We start from the raw sequence: 20507 nt of genomic DNA, 5'->3' as shown, positions 1-20507 counted from the left end.
TCATCTCCATGGTTTTCTATTTGCCTTTGGTGATTGATTAGTCTGTAACGATTAAGTGACTGGATCAAAGATCTTTGTGACGCCAAGCCAGCCTGCCTTCTGCTGGGCTGCTGAAAGGCTTTGTATGATGGGGTTGGTGGGAAACAGTAGAATCCTCAAGATCACGCCTTGACGCATGTGTGTGCCCACGATCCTCTTACTGGAAGTCTTGACCTTTCTCGTATGTGCTGGGGTCACAGAGCTCTGAATCCCAATGGGTAGATCCACTGACAGAAGATGGAAGGGACCACACAGAGGTGATCTGGTTCTCTCCCCCCTTTTATAGATGAGGATAATGAGATTAGGCCCCTTTCTGTAGGCTCTGCTTTAAGATTGGCAGGCTGTCTTACCCATGTTCTGGTATTGGAGCTCCATCCTCTAGGTGTGATCATTTGATCCTTCGGGGCGAGCCCACTGATACACAGCTGCCAGTTCCAGAAGCAGTCTTTTACACCCAGACTTCCTCGCTGCCTCTGCAAGGCTGTATCAGCTTGTTGACGTGCTTGTAGGTCAGCTACCTAGGCAGCCTGGTCAGAAGTCAGACCCGAGTGCAAATCTGTCTTCAGGCCTAGTTGTGTGATCCTGGGAAAATCACTTTACCTCTGCTTGCCCCAATTTTTTCATCAGTAAAATTGGGCTATTGTGAGGATCCAGTGAAATAAGAATTACAGTGCGCTTAGCCTAGTGCCTGGTACGTGGCATGTATCTTCTCTGGGTGGCTCAGGGGCCTCTGGAGAGGAAGCCCTGCTCCTCCTCTGTCTGCCATGGTCCTCTTTGGTTATCTCTCCAGGCTAGGATAAGGCTCAAATGAGACTCTTTGTCAAGTGCTTAGCACACGCAGAGCCTGCCGCTGCTGCCGCTGCTGCCCTCGGTCTCTTAACCTCCGAACTGGCATTGCAAATAAAGCTCCGTCAGAGAGAAATCCTGCTGCTTAGAACCCAAAGAACAGTTGCTCAGAGCTAGCCATGTGGATGTCACAGTGCTGGGAGACAACTCTAGAGCGCTTGGCAGGGCTGGGGCCAGTGAGCTCACGCCTGCTCCAGAGCTGGGGCTGCATCGAGGCAGGTGAGGCAGCCCAGGCCCCCAGGGCAATGGGGGAAGAGGCTGTGCCCGACAAGGAGGCTCCTGCCAAGAGGCCAACGGGGGAGCGGAGAGGAGCTGATGTCTGGACCACAACGGTGTTGGGTGCTTCGGGCCAAACGTTGATCCACTTAACACTGAGGTGTGATGATTGGTTGGGAGCAAGGGAAGGGGCGAGCCTCTCTTTAGGTGTCCTAGGAAGTGCTGCTCCTTGTTGTGTACGTCCTCCGAGGACACAACTGAAGCTTCAGAGAGAGGAGAGACAGGGTGGTCAGCCAGAGGGCAAATGGCCAGGGGGCTTTCATCTCTCAACCTCCGGATTTCTCAGGGCTTTGACCTTTGCGCTCAAAATAGTGTCATTTTCTTTAGGAACGGATTCTTTTAAAGAAACCTTTTCTACCCGCGTGTCCTGCATGGTATACCAAGTGGCTGCTGTGGCCACTAGATGGCAACACCACAAAAGGGGATTTTATGAACTACCTCGGTGATTGCTGACACGAAATTGTTTTCTTTGTTCAGAGTGAAATATTACTTCGTAAAGGAATCACCGAGCAGCCTACACCATCATTCCAGCAGGTCCGTGCTGGTGGAGAGCCGGGAGTGTCTTTAGTCTGCACCTAAACAGAATCATGCCTAGGAAGCTACCATTTGGCTCAGTTCTGTTCAAGACATTGAGCTCCAAAAGGCCAAAACCAAGTTCTCCTTTTGGGGATGAAACGCTGCTTGCTACCTTTAAGCAGGCCTGTGCTGGACCTGGACCTCTTACCCCATGCCATCCATCCCCTTCTGGACGTTTTTCCCACTTGGTATGCCCTGCTGACCCCCCTTGGACTTAGCTGTTGAAAACACTATTCTTTTGCCACCATATTAGCTCCTTGAGGGCAGAGGCTGTCTTGCTACTTGTATCCCCTTTCCTTCATCACTCCTGTGAAAAGAGCTTTGCCCTTGGCATCCTTTGGCTCCTGCCCACGATCTTTGGGACGTCACGCAAGTGCTGTGGATCTCCCTTTCCTTTGCTCTCAAATGAGGGGGAGGGTGGAATTGGATGGTCTTGGAGCTCATTTCCCGGAAATTTGAGGAGAGAACCCGAAGTGCGTCTGAGCGGCTTGGAGGAGACGAAGGCTCAGCTCATTCTGGAAGGGATCCTGCGCTGCATTCCAGGCCTGGGGAACAAGCTGGTGATATGAAATAAGGCGACCCAGAGAAGTTGAGCTGAGATTAGGGTGCACCTTCTTGGCTACCAAGTTGAGGCCATTCTTTTTTGTCCTACCAGCAGCAGGGAGCCAGCGAGACCTGTGACTTTTGGAAGATCATTTTGGCAGGAGGTATGAAGGGACAGACTGGATAGGAGAGACGAGCAATGTAGAGGCCAGCTTCGAGCCCATCTTTGACTGAGAAAGTCGAGGCCATTTCCAGTGAACTCAGGAGAAGCATACCCTATTTTTCATCCTTCCCATTGGAGCCAACCCTTCCTCTGCTATGTGGTATGGTGGATTCAGATTCAGCCTAGACATCCAGTAGCTATGTGACTCTAGACATGTCACCTTACCTCCTTCTGTCTCAGTTTTCTCAACTGTAAAATGGGACTAGTAATAACACCTACCTCCTATGTTGTTGTTCAGATCAAGTGAAATACTATTTATAAAGCCCTTAACAGGGTGTCTGGCACATAGAAGGTACCTTCCCCATCCCTTTTACCTTCATTACAAACATACCAGGTCTATGTTGTCCTTTAAAGCAAATACCCCATTTATTTGGTCCTACTATCCTCCCAGGCTATTAGCCTGGATCTTTTTTCTATATTTACATTGTTTTCCCTGCTTTCGTTTTTATTCCCTTTTCTGAGCCCCTTGGTTAGACTAATTGTGAATTTCAGGGTCCTTTCAGGGCTGCCCATGATGGGCAGAGAAAGGAAGGGACTATGAAAGGTGAGGCTAAGTGCTCAAGATTCAAAAAGTGGCCCAAAACAGGGCCTGTTGTCTTCTAGGAGCTCATGGTCTAAGAGGGCTAATGTGGCCCCGTGGCTGGAACAGCAGACCTAGAATTAGGATAAGTCACCCAACCTCTGCCTGCCTTCGCTTCTTTGTTTGTAAAATTGGAATAATAGCTCCTACCTGCTAGGGTTGTGGCGGGATCAAATGAGATATTAATTGTAAAGTGCTTTGCACAGTGCCTGGTGCACATTGAATTCTATATAAATGTTAGCTGTAAGTGTTATTTGAACTGTAGGTGGGATAATCTGGGGAGCTCAGCAGAGCACTAGCTTTAAAAGGGTCTGGGAAAAAAGCCTTCCTGTAGAAAATGGAATTTTAGTGGAGACTTGAAGGAAGCCAGAGATGCCAGGAGCTGGAAATGAGAAGGGAGAGCATTCCAGGCGTGGAGGGGACAGTGAAAGAATATCCAGCTGGACTTGTTCTGGTATGGCCAGGAGGCCAGCGTCACTGAATTGAAGAGTATGTGGGGGGGAATAAGGGATAAAAAGACTGGAAAGGGCAGAAGGGGTCCGTATTACAAAGGACTTGAATGCCCAACAAAGGATCATTGGGAGCCTCCACAGTTTATTGGAGGGGGGGTGAGCTGTCACGTGGTCATATCTGAGGTTAAGGAGGACCAAGTTGACATCTGATTGAAGAATGGATGGAGTGGGGACCATCTTGGGGCAGGCAGACCAACTTGCAGTAGTTGAGGCATGAAGTGATGAGGACCTGCTCAAGGGTGGAGTTAGGCCAGAGGAAAGGAGAGATGAGGCAGAGGTGAAATCAACAGGCCTTGGTGCCATATTGGACACAGGGATGAGAGAGAGTGAGACATCCAGCATGGCCCTGAGGATGGGAGCCTGAGGGATTGGGAAAAGAGGTGTCCTCTACAGTGAGAGGGAAGGTAAGGGTTGGGGAAGGGTCTGGAAGTAACATCTGGGTTAAGGGGTTGTAGTTAGGCAGTAGTTATGAAAAAGGAAAACAGGAATCATAATCTTTTCCCTTCTTTTCCTGTCTTTCTGCTCACAGCCACCATCACATGCCTTCAGGCCCTCCTCTCGTCTTGCCCACTTGCTGTAATCGCCTTATAGATTTCCCCAACTATGACTGTCTCATCTCCCATTTGTCCTTCACGTGCTTTCCACTATATAGATCTGACCATATCATTCTTGCTTTTAAAGCTCCCTGCTGTTTCCAGTTCCACATAGAAACTCCTGTGGGACATCCAAGTGCTCTTTACGATCTGACTCCAACTTCTTAAGTTCTCCTGGCATTCAGGTGTCAGGACAAACATTGGTCCCACGTTACCCTACAGTGCTACATTCCAGTGGATTTACCACATGGAGATTTGACACCAACTTATGTGTACTTGTTCTTTCCCTTTATGGAATGAAAGTTATTTAGGGCAGACTTGAGTTTTTTTGTCTATCGCTTATGCAGGACCTAGCAGAGAGTAGGCACTTGTCATTGTGCAGGCATGTCCCAGCTCTTTGGATGGGCTTTTCTTTTTTTTCCTTTTAAATATTATTTTATTTGGCCATTTTCAAACATTATTCATTGGGAACAAAAAGATCATTTTCTTTTCCTTCCCCCCTCCCACTACCCCTCCCATAGCTGATACGCGATTCCACTGGGTATCACATGTATTCTTGATTCGAACCCATTTCCACGTTGTTGGTATTTGCATTAGGGTGTTCATTTAGAGTCTCTCCTCAGTCCTATTCCCTCAACCCCTGTAGTCAGGCAGTTGCTTTTCATCGGTGTTTTTACTCCCACAGTTTATCCTCTGCTTGTGGATAGTGTTTTTTAGATCCCTGCAGATTGTTCAGGGACATTGCATTGACACTAATGGAGACGTTCATTACATTTGATCGTGCTACAATGTATCCGTCTCTGTGTACAATGTTCTCCTGGTTCTGCTCCTCTCGCTCTGCATCACTTCCTGGAGGTTGTTCCAGTTCACATGGAATCCCTCCACTTTATTATTCCTTTGAGCACAAGAGTAGGATGGGCTTTTCTTGACCAAGATACTGGAGTGGTTTGCCATTTCCTTCTCTAAGTAGGCACTTGGAACTATTGCTGTTTGCTCGATTGGCTTGTGTGTGACATCAGTTGGCAAGCCTTTCCTCAATAGGGTATGGGATAAAGCTGACCAAGATACATATGCTGGAGACTTTTCTCTCCCATACAGAAAATAAATGCATTAGGGGCTGAAAAGTTGATCAGAGCACATTGTGTTAGACTTGCAATTCATTTAGTTTCCATGTTTTTATTGATACTGTGTTTTTTTACATTCCCAGAATTTGCACCAGCATCCCTCTCCTTCTCTTCTCATCCCACCCCATGTACCAATTAATATTTTTAATGGGTAAAAAGGAAGAGTAGAAAAAAGCCCCACAAAATGAATTAATACATCAAAAAAGGCTGGAAATCCATTTCAATCATCCATAGCCAGGGGCCTCCCAAGTAGAGAAAAGTGGGACAGAATTGTCTTCTTTAGTCATGCTCATTCTTTGTAGTTTTCCATATTCATTCTTGATTTTGGTGGGAGGATGGAGCTTCTTTCTGTTTGACAGTGTATTCATTGTGTAAATCATTTTCTGATTCTTCTTCACTTTGCATTAGGTCAAATCATCTGAAGTATTATAATCTTTCTCTTATTCCATGACATTCACGTAACCCAGTTTGTTTAGTTCTATAATCAAGTTTGCTACCACAACAATTGTTACTATAAAATATTTGTTATATGTGGCATATTTTTTTCTAATTAACAACCTCCTTGGGATATGATCCTGGTAGTGGAATCTCTTGGTCACAGGGTATGGACTTATTAGGCACTGTATTTGCATGTTTCCAAAGCGTTTTCCACAATGGTAAAGTTACATTTCCACAAATATTTATTTTTGCCTCTCATCCCCTCCACAGAAGAATAGCAAAAAAGAAAAAAGAAAGAAAGAAAGGAAAGAAAGAAAAAGAAAATCCTCTCGACAAAAAGAAATAACTGCAGCAAAACAAATATCCACAGCCTTCACGTGTTTCCAAAAATGTGTCTCCTGAATTTTAAATCTATCACTTCTCAAGTAGGAGTGATGGTCAGTTCTCTAGAATCCTAATTGGTCATTGCATTAATAAAATTCTAATAAAAATACAACCTATGTTCTTTGAAATATTATTGCTGCTTTTTCTAACCTGAAAATGACAAATGCTGAAGGGGATGCGGGAATACAGATACATTACTGCAATGTTGGTGAAGTTGTGAACTAATTGAACTATTTTGGAAAGCAATTTGGAACTGTACCCCCAAAGCTATTAAACTGTACCTTAGACCCTTAGACCAGTACTAGGTTTATACTCTAAAGAAATCAAAGATAAAGGAAAAAGACCTATGTGTACAAAAAAAAAATATTATTGCTGCTTTTTCTAATGTGACTCTTCTTTGGCATAAGTAGAGCTCTCCTTGCATGTATTTAAATAAGAACAGCTAAGGGAACCTTTTTCCATAGCCGTAACCACCAGCTACTGGGAAGGGTAGGAGGAGGGATGCTGCTCCTCAGGCCTCAGGACATCCTGCTCCCATGGATCTGTGGCCTCACTTCATTGGTCACCATTCAGAGGCTTTAAATGTTATTTTCCTTTACATGACTGATGGTTATTTCTTTCTTTGGTGTCAGTCCACACCCTTCTTCCTAGTTCTCTGCTTCATATTCTTCGGCATCAGTTCACACCATTCTTCCTGATTCTCTGCTTCATATTTTTCATTCTTTATGGCTCAGTAATAGCAGATTCATGTACCATTATTTTTCCTCGGTTGGTGGACACCCACCTTCCTGCCAGGTTTTTTCCACTCAAAATGTGCTGCTATAAAAAATTTGAGATCAGTGGATCTCAAAGTGTGTACTGTGGATCTCCGGTCAATCATGAGGATCCGATGGCAGGACCGAATCACCAATCAGGAAGTCCTCGACAGAGCCAACTCCACCAGCATCGAAGTCCTGGTCCTCAAAGCCCAGCTACGATGGTCTGGATACGTCATCCGCATGGACCCACAGCAAATACCAAGACAGGTATTCTATGGGGAACTGTCAGCTGGACTCAGGAAACAAGGCCGACCAAAGAAAAGATTCAAGGATCAGCTAAAGTCCAACTTGAAGTGGGCTGGCATGACACCAAAGCAACTAGAACTTGCTGCCTCTGACAGAAGCAGCTGGCAAGCCCACATTCACCAAGCCGCCACCACCTTTGAAGATGAGCGACGTCGACGTCTTGTGAACGCCGACACCAGGCCACACCCACACCTCCCGTAACAACTGGCATCCCAGGCCCCACGTGCCACACACTGGGTGCCTCAGCCTTTGGACTCCAAAGCCACAGGAGGGTACACCGTAGATGAAAACGCACAAAGACAATCGTCATTCTCGGTCACCGAGAGACTACCACTACTATTCCCCAAGACCCTTTCAGGGGGCTGGGCAAATGCAAACTGTTTTTATAATAATAATAAGACAGTATTTGCCTAGTAATATATGCTCCTTGCTTTTCCAACTTCTTCTTTTTGAGACTGGATTTTCTTCAAATAATTTGATCAAAACAAATCACAACAGATTGAATGCAGAAGGAGATACGAGAATCCAGCTGTCTTCTGCTTAACTAGACATTACAAAGATTCACTTCCCCAATAAATAAAAAGTATAGTAAAATGACATCCATTTTTCTTATAACAATTTTAAAAGTGATTTTCATAAAAATGTTGTTGATGCTAATATAATGGTTTTACTATTGGTAGTTTTAAATAATCAGCTTTAATTTTTAATATAGTAATTTTGGACTGCTAAAACCCACATAAACAAAAGCTCTTTGGAGTCTTCCGTTTCAGGAGTTTGAGGACTTCTGTTAAAGATGTCTTACCATTCCCTGTATCTTTTGCATCTTTGAGGCAGTGATAGTAATGCATCAAAGTTGTATCACTTTTTAGTAAATCTGAACAGTTCAGTGAACTTTTTAAGGAAGCTCACAGCATCCTGCACCTAGAGCTGACAGCCTTCTTGTTTCCTAGAGGACTGGACAACTTCATTGACCTGTTGAACAGGGCTCTGGCAGAAAGAACTTAACCTAGGTCTTCCTTTCTTCACAGGGATGGGGAAGGGAAGAAAAGACACAGTTATGTAGCCCCTGCTATGTGCCAGGCACCATAAGCACTTTCCAAATATAAGCCCATTTGAACAAGTTCAGGACCTTACCTAGCAGTAGAGTTTTAGCACAGTTTTCAGGATAACCTATTCACACTTCCACAAACAGTTCTCCTGTAGCTCCCTTCAGAATTTATTCCTTTTCATATTTCAGCATCTTTTCCCAGTGTGATGGATGTGAGGTAAAACCTTCAAATTGTTTGAAATGATTTCCTTTAAATGTTATAATTTTGGAGAATATGGTTGTTGATCTCTTGCATTTCTTTTCAAAAACCTATAAAGCATTCTCTTGGGACATAATATGTGCGCATGCATGCGTGCTCACGCACACACACACACGCACACACACACACACACACATTCGTGCCTCATTCCTTACTCTGGAGTCTTTCATCTCTGGCACATTTCTTCATTAGTCCTCTGGACTCATGCAGTTGGTCATCATTACTTTTCTTTCTCCTGGAAGCAAACCCCATTGGTTAGAGACACTTTGGAATATTGTCTCCTTTTAGCAGAATTTAGCCAAGTTGTTTTGTCAACTTTGTTTTAGAGTTAGTGAGTGAATTTCTGGGTCATCCAATATAAGATCCGTACACTCAGTAAAGCCAATTATACAACCCTCTATTTGCTTATTACTTGCTCATTTAGCCACACCTGAATTCAGGGACCAATTTTGTAGATACCTGAAGATGAGGTTGATGGGCTACACCCCATTCCCTTTTGTACAATTTGGCTTGGGTTTTGGTAAACCATGGCAGAGAATATACAAAGAACAGTTCCAATGTCTTTCAGAATTGCTCGCCTTTATAAATTTTTCTACTGGTTCTATTTACTTTATTCTGCATCTGTTTATACAAATTTTCCCAAATTTCTTTGAAACTTTCACCCCATAATTTTTTATTTTATCTTTATTTTCCCTCAATTACATGTAAAAACAGTTAACATTTGTTTTTATTTTTAAATTTTGAGTCTCAAATTCTCTCTCCCCTCTTCCCTCACTGAGCCCATCTTTTTTTAAAGAGCAGTTTTCTAGCATATTTATGTGCCATAATTTGTTCACCCATTCCCCAGTTGTTGGGTACTCCTCTCAGATTCCTTTTCCTTGCCATCTTAAAAATAATTAAAGTATTTTTGTATATCCTTAATTAAGAGTTTGATTTGCTCAAGACTAATCTCTCCATTAATCTACCCTCTCTCCAATTCCTCCCTCCCCTTTTCTCCTTTGGGCATAATTCCAAATTACTCTCTAGAATACTTGGACCAGTTTACAAATTGATCATCGTTGCATATTTTCCCACATCTCCACATAACTTGTTATTTTCCTTTCCTGTCATATTAACCAATCTGTTAGGTTTTAGGTGGTACCTTATAGTTGTTTTAATTTGCATTTCTCTAATCAGTAGTGATTTAGAGCATTTTAATACCATGATTGATGACTTTTTTGTTTGTTTGTTTGAAAACTCCCTATGCATACCCTTTGATCATTTATCAGTCAAAGAATGACTTTCATTTTTTATAAATATGACTCTGTTCCCTAAATACTTCAGAAATGTGTCAGAGAAAATAGCTGTAAATTTTCACCTCCAGATTCTTGATTATCTTCTCATTTCAGCTACATTGGTTTTATTTGTGAAAAACTGCTTTAATTTAATGTAATCAAAGCTATCTATTTTAGTACTCATGATTCTCTTTATCTCTTGGTCACAAACCCTTTCCTTATCCATAGATCTTACAGGTAAAATTTTCCATGCTCCCCTAATTTGTTATCAGTCTGTATGTCTAAATCATGTACCCAATTTGATTTTATCTTGGTATACGGTCTGAGATGTTGGGCAGTGAATAGCTTCTACCAAACTACTTTACAGTTTTCCCAGCATTTTTTGTCAACTGTTGAGTTTAAGCTTGGATCTTTGGGATTTAGCAAACAAACAAACAAAAAAATAGATTACTATGGACTTTTACTTCTGTTATGTATTGTATACCTAATCTATTCCACTGCTCCACTGCTCCATTTCTGTTCGCTTGATATTCTTGACCTTTTAGTCTTCAGGTGAATTTTGTTATTTTTTTTTCTAGCTCTATAAAATAATTCTTTGTAAGTTTTGATTGGCATGGTACTGGATAAGTAAACTAAGGTAGAAGTATCTTTTTTACTATAATGACTTTATTATGATATTATTTTATTATGACTACCATGAGCAATTAATTTCTCCATTGTTGTTCCACCACCTTTTTGTTTGTTTGTTTGTTTGAGATCATCCTAACATAATTTACTCATACCCTCTGTCTGAGCAGGCTCCTCACTACCACAACAATGGTGAAATTCTTAGCTACCTGTATCATTCTTTCATAGAGGAATGTGAACAGTTTCACTGTATTAAGTCCCTTGGGATTGCTCTTTCATGTTTACCTTCTTATGCTTTTCAGGTCTTATATTTGAAAGTTAGATTTTCAATTCAGCTCTGATCTTTTTTATTAGAATGCTTGGAAGTGCACTATTTAATTTAATGTCCTTTTATTCCTCTGAAGGATTATACTCACTTTTACAGGGTAGGTGATTATTAGGTGTAATCCTAATTTCTGGAATATTATATTCCCAAACCTCTTCTCCGTTAATGTGGTAGTTATGAAATCTGTGTGATCCTGATGGTGGCTCCATGATGCTTGAATAAGTTCTTTCTGACTGCTTGCTCTTTGACCTGGGAGTGCTGGAATTTTGACTATAATATTCATGGGAATTTTCATATTGGGACCTCTTTTAGGTGGTCATGGGTAGATTCTTTGGTTCTAAGATGTCAGGTTACTTTTCCTTGATAATTTCTTGAAATAGGATGTTTAGACTCTTTCTTTGATCATGATTTTTAGATAGTTCAGTAATTTTTTTTAAAAACCCTTACCTTCCATCTTATAATCAATACTGTATATTGGTTCCAAGGCAGAAGGAATGGTAAGGGCTAGGCAGTGGGGGTCAAGTGACTTGCCCAGAGTTACAAAACAAAAAGTGTCTGAGGTCAGATTTGAACCCAGGACCTCCCATCTCTAGGCCTGGCTTTCAATCCACTGAGCCACCCAGCTGCCCCCTCAACATTGTTTTGTAAATAATTTTTTAAAAATCTCTGAAGAGTTGTTGTTGTGCTTGTGTCCATTTCACTTTTTTCTTTTTAAAGGCTTTTGCTTGTAGCTGTTTTGACATTGTTCTCTTCTTTCAGCTTTATTTATGTTAAACCTGGGCTTTCTTCCCAGCCTGGGGGCTCTGTCCCAGGTGTCAGGCTTTTTTGCACTGCTGTTATCACAGCAAGTTCTGGGGCTTGGAAAGTTTTCCCTTTTTCCAAAGGAGAGCCGTGGCCACTGCTTTCCTGGTCTGTGCCCCTCCCTGCCCTGGAAGTGAATATAGGCTAAGGAGTTGTCAAAAGCCCCTTTTCCCTGCTTCAGGCTTCACGCAGAGATCCTCCCACACTACTTTTGCCCCACCCAGGCAGCCTAGACCCCTCCTTCTGACATCCTGAGTTGTCTTAGGCCAGCCAGAATTCTGTTTGACACATTATTTCAAAGTTGTGCGGGCTGCTGCCTCCGCCTTACCATCATGGCTCTACCCCTACTTAGGCCTTGCAGATTGTCATTTAAAATGGCCAATTCCTTTGGAATGCTTTTCTTTCTCTTCCTCCCCCCTTTGCTTTCTCCTCCCTCCTCCCTTCTTCCACTTTTAACAACTCAGAGAGGACGCGATTCTGAACCGTTGTCCGTGTTTCGTGAAGTTACTTGTATTTCAGATTTGTTAGTGGCGCGGTGCCCATGATTTCAGGCTGTCTGATGGTTCTCTGGGCTCACAACATTTCCAAAAGAGAAATGGCAATTTGCCAGGCCATTAGTGATCTGTGCTTGCCTTTATAAGTTTCAGTACTGAAGCACTGACTGTGAGCAGAAAAAAGCCAAATGGCTGTGTCCCCCCCGAATGGCCCCCTCCCAACACATCCTTGGTTTTCATGTAAGGGAGCACCCATTTTTATTTAAGAAGCCCTTTTAGTGGCATCTTATTTCTGAAGCAGCAATTTGTTCATTAATAACAAAAGACTTTTAGGGTGCCATTACTTCAGGAAGCAGAATGATTGCAGCAAAAAGAAGCTGTGAAGATGCCATTGGGTTTTACTACAGCCTGTGATAGAAACTCGCTCATTGTGATCCAAGGTTTCTCCACCCAGTGCTTTCAGTCAGGCAGGCAGCCCCAAAGGGTCTTAGTAGTCCAGCGCTCATCGCATCCCTCTGTACCTGCCAGTCGACCTCACTTCCTGGATTCCAGGCTGCCTGACTGTCAGCTACCACCAGAAGAGCTTTGGATCCCCGCCGACCTCGGGGAAAGAAGGATCTGGGAAAAGAGATCTTCCCGAGCCTGCAGCTTTGCCTCCCAAGATGAGCCCAGCCTTCAGGCAAGTAACAGGTCTAGGAGGGCTCCCTGATGGAGTGGACTTGGAGGAGCGATGATGTGCAGGCGATGCAGCCGTAATTCTCTCTGCAGCTCTCCTCTGAACACTCCCCACTGAGCAGCTGCGAGAGAAACCAGACTGCCTGGCAACCACCTGCAGGGCTGCAGAGATGAATTACATTTTCGGAAATAACACACTGCTTTACTCTCGTGCCAGTCGGGGAGGCAACCCCAGCTCTAGCCACAGCTCGACAGGCCCCAAGCAGAAACCCTGGGCCCAGAGGGGCTCAAGCGACGAGCTGCAGGCTGAGCCCACACCTTCCCGCTGGCAGCAGGTAGTGGCATTCTTCACCCGGAGACACAGCTTTATTGACTGCATCTCAGTCTCTGCCAGCTCCACCCAGGTAATCTGTCACTTGTTGAGATGATTGCTGACCCTCAGAACCTGGTAATGGCTCAGCGCAGCTTGCTTTCTTTTGGGGAAAATGCAGTGTCAGACCTGACTCTTTGTTTTTGTTACATAATTTGAATTCAGAGATTTTTATGTGCTTTCAGGCCGTGCAGTGTCGGGCTTAATGCTGAATGGGGAACAGAAATCTCTTGCCTTATGTAATTTTTCGAAAGCCCCCCAAAGGCCACACTAGTTGTCGAGAGATTTTGTTGAATGACAGCTCAGAAATACCCTGATTTCAATGGATGCGTCAGTATATAAGCCAGTAAAGCTGAAAATTGTGGATCGGGTTAGCTTCTTTATTTTCAGCCAGTGTTACAGTCATACAGTGTCGTGAAGAGCAGAACAGATTAAATGCTAATTTGCCATTTCTCTTTCTTAGGGGATTAATAACCATAGGAAGATTTATTTTCTTAAAGGAATAGGAAATGGCAGAATCCACACTGCCCACTTTATCTCTGGTTGCTTTCCGGCTCTGAAATTTTGACTGTACATTATTACATAGTTTGTATTTGTATGTGTAATATAAGCACAGGAATGGAGAAAACCTTTAGATATTATTCATGTGGTATCATTTTGTCAGCTTTTTCTTCTTTTAAATTTGTTGGCATTGTTTGAAATGAGTAAATCTATTATGCGATAATTTTCTGTCATTCCAAAATGTTCTGTCAATACATAAATGGCAGTTTAAAGTGGGGGCAGTGAGCACCGACACAAAAGCTTTCCACCAAGAGACCAGGAGAAAACACCAAAAGTCAGTGAGCCAGGGGGAATGACGTACAAGGCTGTTTTTATATTCCTCTGTAGCTGAGTTGAAGCAACAAAAGTATCAAAACAAAATCTCATCTAGGGTCCTTTTCAAAAAATATTGACTGAATACTGTGGATCAGGGCGTGGGCAATCTCTGAAATGGAGAAGGACCTGTCTCTGGCTGGAGTGCTCAGCACAACCATATCTTCTCAATTTAAGGCCAAAGACCCTCAAGTTTTATAAGCTGTTTAAGTAGGAGCAGTGAAATAAGTAATTTGTTCCTTTCTTGTTTAAGCATCTAGTGGCTACTTATTGACTAATTTAAAAAGAATTAAGATTTCTGAAATGATATTTCTATTATTTCCTTTTTTAAAAATCCCATTATTTTTCTTTTGTTTGAAGTCAGAAAGTATATTTCTCCAAGTAATTTATATACATGTGCTTATGTTTATTAGTAAACATCCCTTAAAATCCTACTTTTATAGTAATCATTTCTGAAGGGTCCTTTATGAAGTGACTTTCATTAGGTTGATAAACACCTTCTATTTAGTCAATGAATTGTGTACCCCGGAACTTATATAATTTATAGAGGAAAAGAGAAGGGGTAAAGCTGGTTCCAATTGAGGCCTGCCACTTGTTTGTTCTCTTAATATTAAATTAGCCCTTGTAATAGACAACAAAGCTCACAGTCTGTTTAATGAGAATTTGGACTAGCCTATAAATCTCACTTTCATTTTTATTACCTTATTAATGTAATATTCCGTTGTCTGAATTGGAATGTTACTTAGAATTTCCTATTTGACTTCAGTGGTTCAAACCCAAGATCCTTTGTTAAAAAATAAAGTCGGGGAACTTAGAAAATGAGTACGACTCATCATTGATTTCTTTCTTTTTCTACTAAAATGCTGCTGAAGATTTTATCTAGCCGTATATTGTCACTCTCTATGACAAAGCACTTTCATTTTTGATCATTCTTTCTTTAGATCAGTTTCCTTCTTTCTAAGAACTTGGCATGTCATTCTTTAGACCTTCCTCTTTATAATCTTGACACTTTAAAAAAACAAAACTTCGCAGTTTAGATCTAGAAATATCAAAGGCTTCTTCCTTATCTTGTCAAGAACTTGGAGAGCTATATGGGAATGGGCATAGGCAGTGACATCTGTTCTATCACTGCTCTGGTCAGGGGTGAGAAGCTGCACTTGTGTGAATGCCTGCATCACGGTGCTAATTCAAAGAGCCAGATGCTTTTTGGGGTTCTTTTCTTTTGAGGCTTTTCATATAAATTACCTTGGTGTTTTCCCCTTCAAACTCATGAGTAGATAATGACATTAGGTAGCCAACCTTTGGAAATGATACTCATTATTGGGATGGGAATTTCCTGCAACTCAGATCTCTATGAATAAAATGAATTTTGAGTGAGGGAGTCCTTTGAAAGGTTTGGAACTCCATAAACTACTTGTCAATTTTTGTCTTTGCTCTGGTCATTGCCAACAGTATCTTTCCTTCTACTGTGTGAACATCCCAGAGGAAAGATAACATGGAGAAAGAAGCTCCAGGTACAGAATTATTTGATAATAATAGTGCAGTCCCTTTTAACGATCTCAGAGCAACATAGAAGACATTAAAGAAAAAGCTTTGACATTGACCTCCCCCCGGCACAGGTCTTACTATTTCACTTGCCATTGAAAACTGAAAAGCATTTGATTCCAGGAAGTTATTTTCCTGGTATTTCCAGTTGTTTACTTGTTGCATTTGTATGTATCCCCTTAGACCAAGATGTCAGCACTTCTACTTAGTGTGGACCCACTATGGAAGAAACCTTTGGAACAGATTGCTCCCCAGACTGTGCAAGCATGGATAATTTCCTATCTCCACAGTTGGAGGGGGTTCCAACATCAGTGGGATCATAGAGGAACAAAAATCTCAAAACAAAAGAGAGAGGCAGGAGTGAGTATGGCTTGGTGGATGGTGGAAATAGAAGAGGAAGAAAACAGGCCGAATTGGGTGGCTCCTCATGGGTGGGAATGTGGCTGCCTTTCTCCTTTCTGAGTTGGTCTTCTTTGGATCTTCATAATTTACCACCATTTCTCCCAAATAAGTGGACATCCCATGGAACTTTCTGGAGCCTCTGCCCTACTTTTCCTAATAGAAACACTAGTGTGGAGGAATCGATTTCATTTCTCCTTTAGCTCTAGCCAGTTTCACAGTTGAGAAATGTGGTTCATCATATTCAGGTGGTCTCAAATTCTGGGATCGCTCGTGGCATGTTTTGGGGTCTTGGGTAGTTTTCTTGTCTTTGTAGCTTTTACATATTTGATATTTTACATCTGACACCTTCAGGTAATAGCAGGCTCCTCTTTTTTTTAATGCATAGAATACCTTATGTTGCAATAATATTCTAGTTTTCTATTTTTTTATTTGTTCACTCGTTGCTAAACAATTTACCTCATAGTTCAGTTCTTAATGATAAGCCAAGAGTCCAGCGATTTGAGGATGAAACAGTTGACCACCTTCTGCCAGATGGGTGATAGACTTAGAACATGGAAAGAGACTTTCCTTAATGAGTTTTTCTATAAAAAAGTATTTTTAAATTAGAAAATGGAGAGTGGGTGGGAAAGATAGTAACTAAATTAAAGGGGGGGAATGTAACTGTCTGTAAAAGCAAATAGTTTTGTACAAACCAGAGAAGTCAAGGGTATGTAGATTCTTCTGTGAATTCATAAATGTGAACACAACATAGGTTGGGATGGGGTGACTCCCTCCCACTCCCATGTCAGCACCTTCTCTAAAACTTAGAATTCTGGAAGGTTGCCTTAGAGCAAAGAGAAGTGGAGTCTCAGACTCCAGGTGCCATAGCAGCTGTTACATGGCCAGGCCTACCTGGGTTCAAGGCTGGCTCTCTCTCTACTCTGCCATGCTGCTTTTCAAACCATTAACAGAATTGGAGAAAAGGAGAAGGTGGAAGCTGTTGAGCAGCACTGTCCCATAAAGGAGAGAAGAAAATAGGCATTAAGTGCCTACTATGTGACAGGCACTGTGTAAGGAGCTGGGAGTGCCAATAAAAGCAAAGGGAGGGCCTGCCCTCGAGGAGCTTATTACAAGCTAAGAGGGGGAGACAGTGTGCCAAAGGGACCTGAGGATTGATAGGCTGGGGGGAGTGATGGCGGTGCAGGGAGGGGAACGGTTTGAAGTCTAGGAAGTCAGGAGTAGAGTTGGGAGGCAAAGGCCAAAATGGAGGCCCCAGGACGAAATCTGCAGTAGCAGAAAGGGGTCAGGCTAGTGGGTAAACAGAAGACTAGGGATGGTTGAATATTTCCTGGCCAGGCAAGTTTCAGGAGCAGTCAGTAGCTGAGACAGTGTTTTGAGGTCAGAAAAGTTAGGAGCAGAGCTAGGAAGGAAATGGAAGATGCCTGGTTTGGGCCCCTCCGCACCATGGAGACCCCAGGAAAAATGGGAGAACAGGGCTGAGCTGGCAGTTGGATATTCACGGGCAAGAAGGCGGGAGAGCGATACGAGAGCAATAACAAGGTCATCAAGGGCTTGGTGAGAATCTTAGTTGAGTCCTATCTGGGCCAGGTGAGGATGAAGCCAGAGGCAGGACAAGGAAGGGAAAAGATGTGAGCAGAGTTCCGGAACCCCCATTTTTCTCCATCAGTGACTGTGAAGCTACCGCAGATGAATTCTAACATCATAGTCACTCACTGCTGGAGGAAAGTGTTGGTTCCAGAAGTCTTCACAGATCTAAAAATGGTGCTTAAAAAGGGAGGGGGGGGCATCTGAGTACAGGCACATGCGCAGACAAGGCCTGCAGTGGGGGGCGGGGAAGTGGGGACCCAATTTCAGGCTGCTAAGGCATCTCAAAAGGGGGGAGATGAGGTCCAAAGTGAGCAGAAAAAACTGAGCTTTTTGTTGTTACCAAATGTCGACCAAGAGAATAGTAGTCCTAACTCCCTTCCTATCTTGCTATAACATTTTCATGAGACTAATTTATATACTCATTGAGAGCAGATTTGAAAAACAGGATCAAAAAGTGTGAGAAGGCAAATCTTAAGGCAGATCTTAACAGTATTTAACAGCAAGTCACATTGGTGACTGAAAGGTCTGGGACCAACAGAGGATCCCCAAGGCCAAAGCTCAGCTGGAAGCCACCTAACCAAGCCCATAAAGGAGAAGGCCGCCTCAGGCCAGTGGTTTGCTCACTAGAGCAGAGCATTTCCTCAACCAGGAATTCTTGTCCTGGGGCCAAGGACCCCTCTGTATGGACTTTAGGGAGGGGCGCATGAATCTGGGGAGTTTGGCATTTCCATCAGTTAGGAGCTGGGGCAGTGGTGCTGTTTTTGAGTCCTTCTTCTGAGGGGGTGGGCTTCCCCAGACTGCCTGCCCTGGTGTCTGTGAATCAGAGAAAGGCTCTCTGGGCCTGGGGTGTAAAGACGCAGCAGCAAAGATTCCATTGTTAGTAAGGGTGTTTGCCTTTTTAAAATCTTTTACCTTCTGCCTTAGAATTGACACCAAGTATTGGTTCCAAGGCCTAGGCAATGGGGGTGAAGTATCTTGCCCAGAGGAAGTGTCTGAGGCCAGATTTGAACCCAGGACTATATCCATTGGGCCACCTAACTGTTTCCACATCCCTCCCTCCCATAGTAAGGTCTGAGTACATTCTTATTGGTGGTCACTGTCATGGGTGCTACCTAGCAGAAGGTCCAAATTACTCAATCAGCCTCTATTAATCACCATTTATGTGCCCAAAAAACACCTTCTGTGCCCTCCAAGCGTTTATAATCAAGTGGGGGAGAAGAGATACAGACACACATCCCTACAGAGTAAGCCATGTCCAGAGGATCAGTAGGAAATAATGAAGAGGGGGAAGGAAGGTCCTGGAATGAAGAGGGCTTGAGAACGTTTTCTTGTAGAAGATGGGCTTTGTGCTGGGATGCTCAGAAGTTAGAGCAGAGGAGGGAGAGCCGAAGAGAGTCATTGCCCTGGGGAGTACATGTGAAAAGACTGGGAAGTAGGAAGGGCTCTGAAGGTCCAACAGGATTTTGTCTCCTGTCCTGGAGGCGACGGGGAGCCCCCGGAGTTTATGGAGCAGGAGGTGGTAGGGCCAGACGTGTACTTTGGTGGCCAGATGGAGGATGACTTGGGTTGGAGAGAGTCTTGGGGCAGGCAGACCCCCCCAGCTGAGGGCCTGCTCCAGGGTGGGGGCAGGGCCAGAGGAGAGAAGGCATATTGGAGAGGTGTACCAAGGCGAAATAACTGGGCACCCTATTGGATCTGAGCACTGAGAGATGGTGAGGAGTCCAGGCTGACTTCTGGGCTGCAAGCCTGAGGAATTGGGAAGATGGTGGTGCCTTTAACAGTAATGGAGAAGATAGGAGTTGGGGAGAGTTTGGGGGGGGAATCAGTGTCCCCTTTTGGGCACATTGAGTTTAAGATACACGTTGGACATTCAGTTCCAGGGGTCTGGAAGGGAATGTAAAGTTGGAGCAGAAAAGGGATGCAGGCATTCCTTAGACATTTTGTGATTCTTGGAATGAATGCTCCAGTTTGCTGAGGATAGTGTGTTGGTTGCCCCAAACACTGGAGCTGCCGAAATGACTTCCACAGACCCTCGGAAATCAGCCAGTCATCAGGAAAAAAGAAGAGGAACACAGATCTGCTGCTTTCAGCTGGCTGGGAGACCCTGTGGTCGGAGTCAGGATGGTGCTAATGGGATCGGCACATAGCAGATCGTTCCCTTAAACTGTGCGCCTTGGCCCCAGAGCCGGTCCTGCTGGTGCCGTCCTTCAAGAGCTTTTCCTCTGGGTAGGAGACCGTGGCTATTGCCCGGTATCCTCCGAATAAGGTGGCATGTATAGCTGCGATGTCCTGGGGCTGGGGTGGGGAGGAGGGAAGGCCTCATGTGAAAGGTGGCAAGAGAGGCCTGAGGCTGGGAAAGGCAATCTGGCTGGACTGCACAATGGGGATGAGGCTATTGAGGGCTCTTTAGGCAACCAGAGAACTTTCTTTTTCATTGCGATGGACATAAGGGGTCAGTAGAGTTGGTTGTGCAGGGAATAGCCTGTTCAGCAGACACTTGAGGAGAATTCCTGGTGTGGATAGATAGGTGCCTAGAAGGACTTGGCCACAGAGGCTGCCCTGGTGGTGGTAGGACCGAGGATAGGGTGATAACTATGTGCCTGTGTTCAGTGTGAGGGAGGATTCCAGAATGGCCCCAAAGTGAAGAGCCTGGTGCCCCCCACAGGAGTTGTTGATGACTTCTGGTGCTCCCTGACTAGAATTCGAGACGGATCAGGTTCTAGATAATTTGGGAGTCAACAATAGGGAAGACACAGTAGCTCACCTTATGGAGTTGGTCAGCTATGGGCCTGGCAATGAGCTGGACCCACAGCATCCTCGGGAAGAAAAAAGTGGGCTCTGCTTGCCTTTGAATCTCTCTGAAACAGAGATCTCTTCTGACCAGACATTGCCTTCTTGTGCCATTGTATGGCTATAAACCAGGTCATACCATGATATTTGGAGAATGACAGTCGATGATTTTCCTATGGGGTTTTAGAGACGTGTAACGAAAAAGGATAGGAGGCTACTGTGCCAGGGGAGTCAAGAGA

The 20507-nt window shown here is 43.8% G+C and overlaps 1 protein-coding gene across 16 annotated transcripts in view; it reads left to right on the top strand.

Moving 5' to 3' along the window:
• DLG1 (discs large MAGUK scaffold protein 1) overlaps positions 1–20507 on the top strand; it is a 244764-nt gene that overhangs the window by 111141 nt on the left and 113116 nt on the right. The window contains exon 1 of one of the 16 annotated variants that reach the window (XM_056808373.1): positions 12502–13105. The exons of the other annotated variants lie outside the window; for them this stretch is intronic. Coding sequence (XP_056664351.1) covers positions 12872–13105 — 234 coding nt within the window. The 5' untranslated portion in view covers positions 12502–12871. Of the gene's footprint in view, positions 1–12501; positions 13106–20507 lie in introns of those variants that run through there. 16 annotated transcript variants of the gene reach the window in all.

The sequence above is a fragment of the Monodelphis domestica genome, chromosome 8 (assembly GCF_027887165.1).
Source record: "Monodelphis domestica isolate mMonDom1 chromosome 8, mMonDom1.pri, whole genome shotgun sequence".
NCBI classification, from domain to species: Eukaryota; Metazoa; Chordata; class Mammalia; order Didelphimorphia; family Didelphidae; genus Monodelphis; species Monodelphis domestica.
The sequence above is the reverse complement of the archived record's forward strand: the minus strand, read 5'-3'. Positions and strand labels throughout refer to the sequence as shown.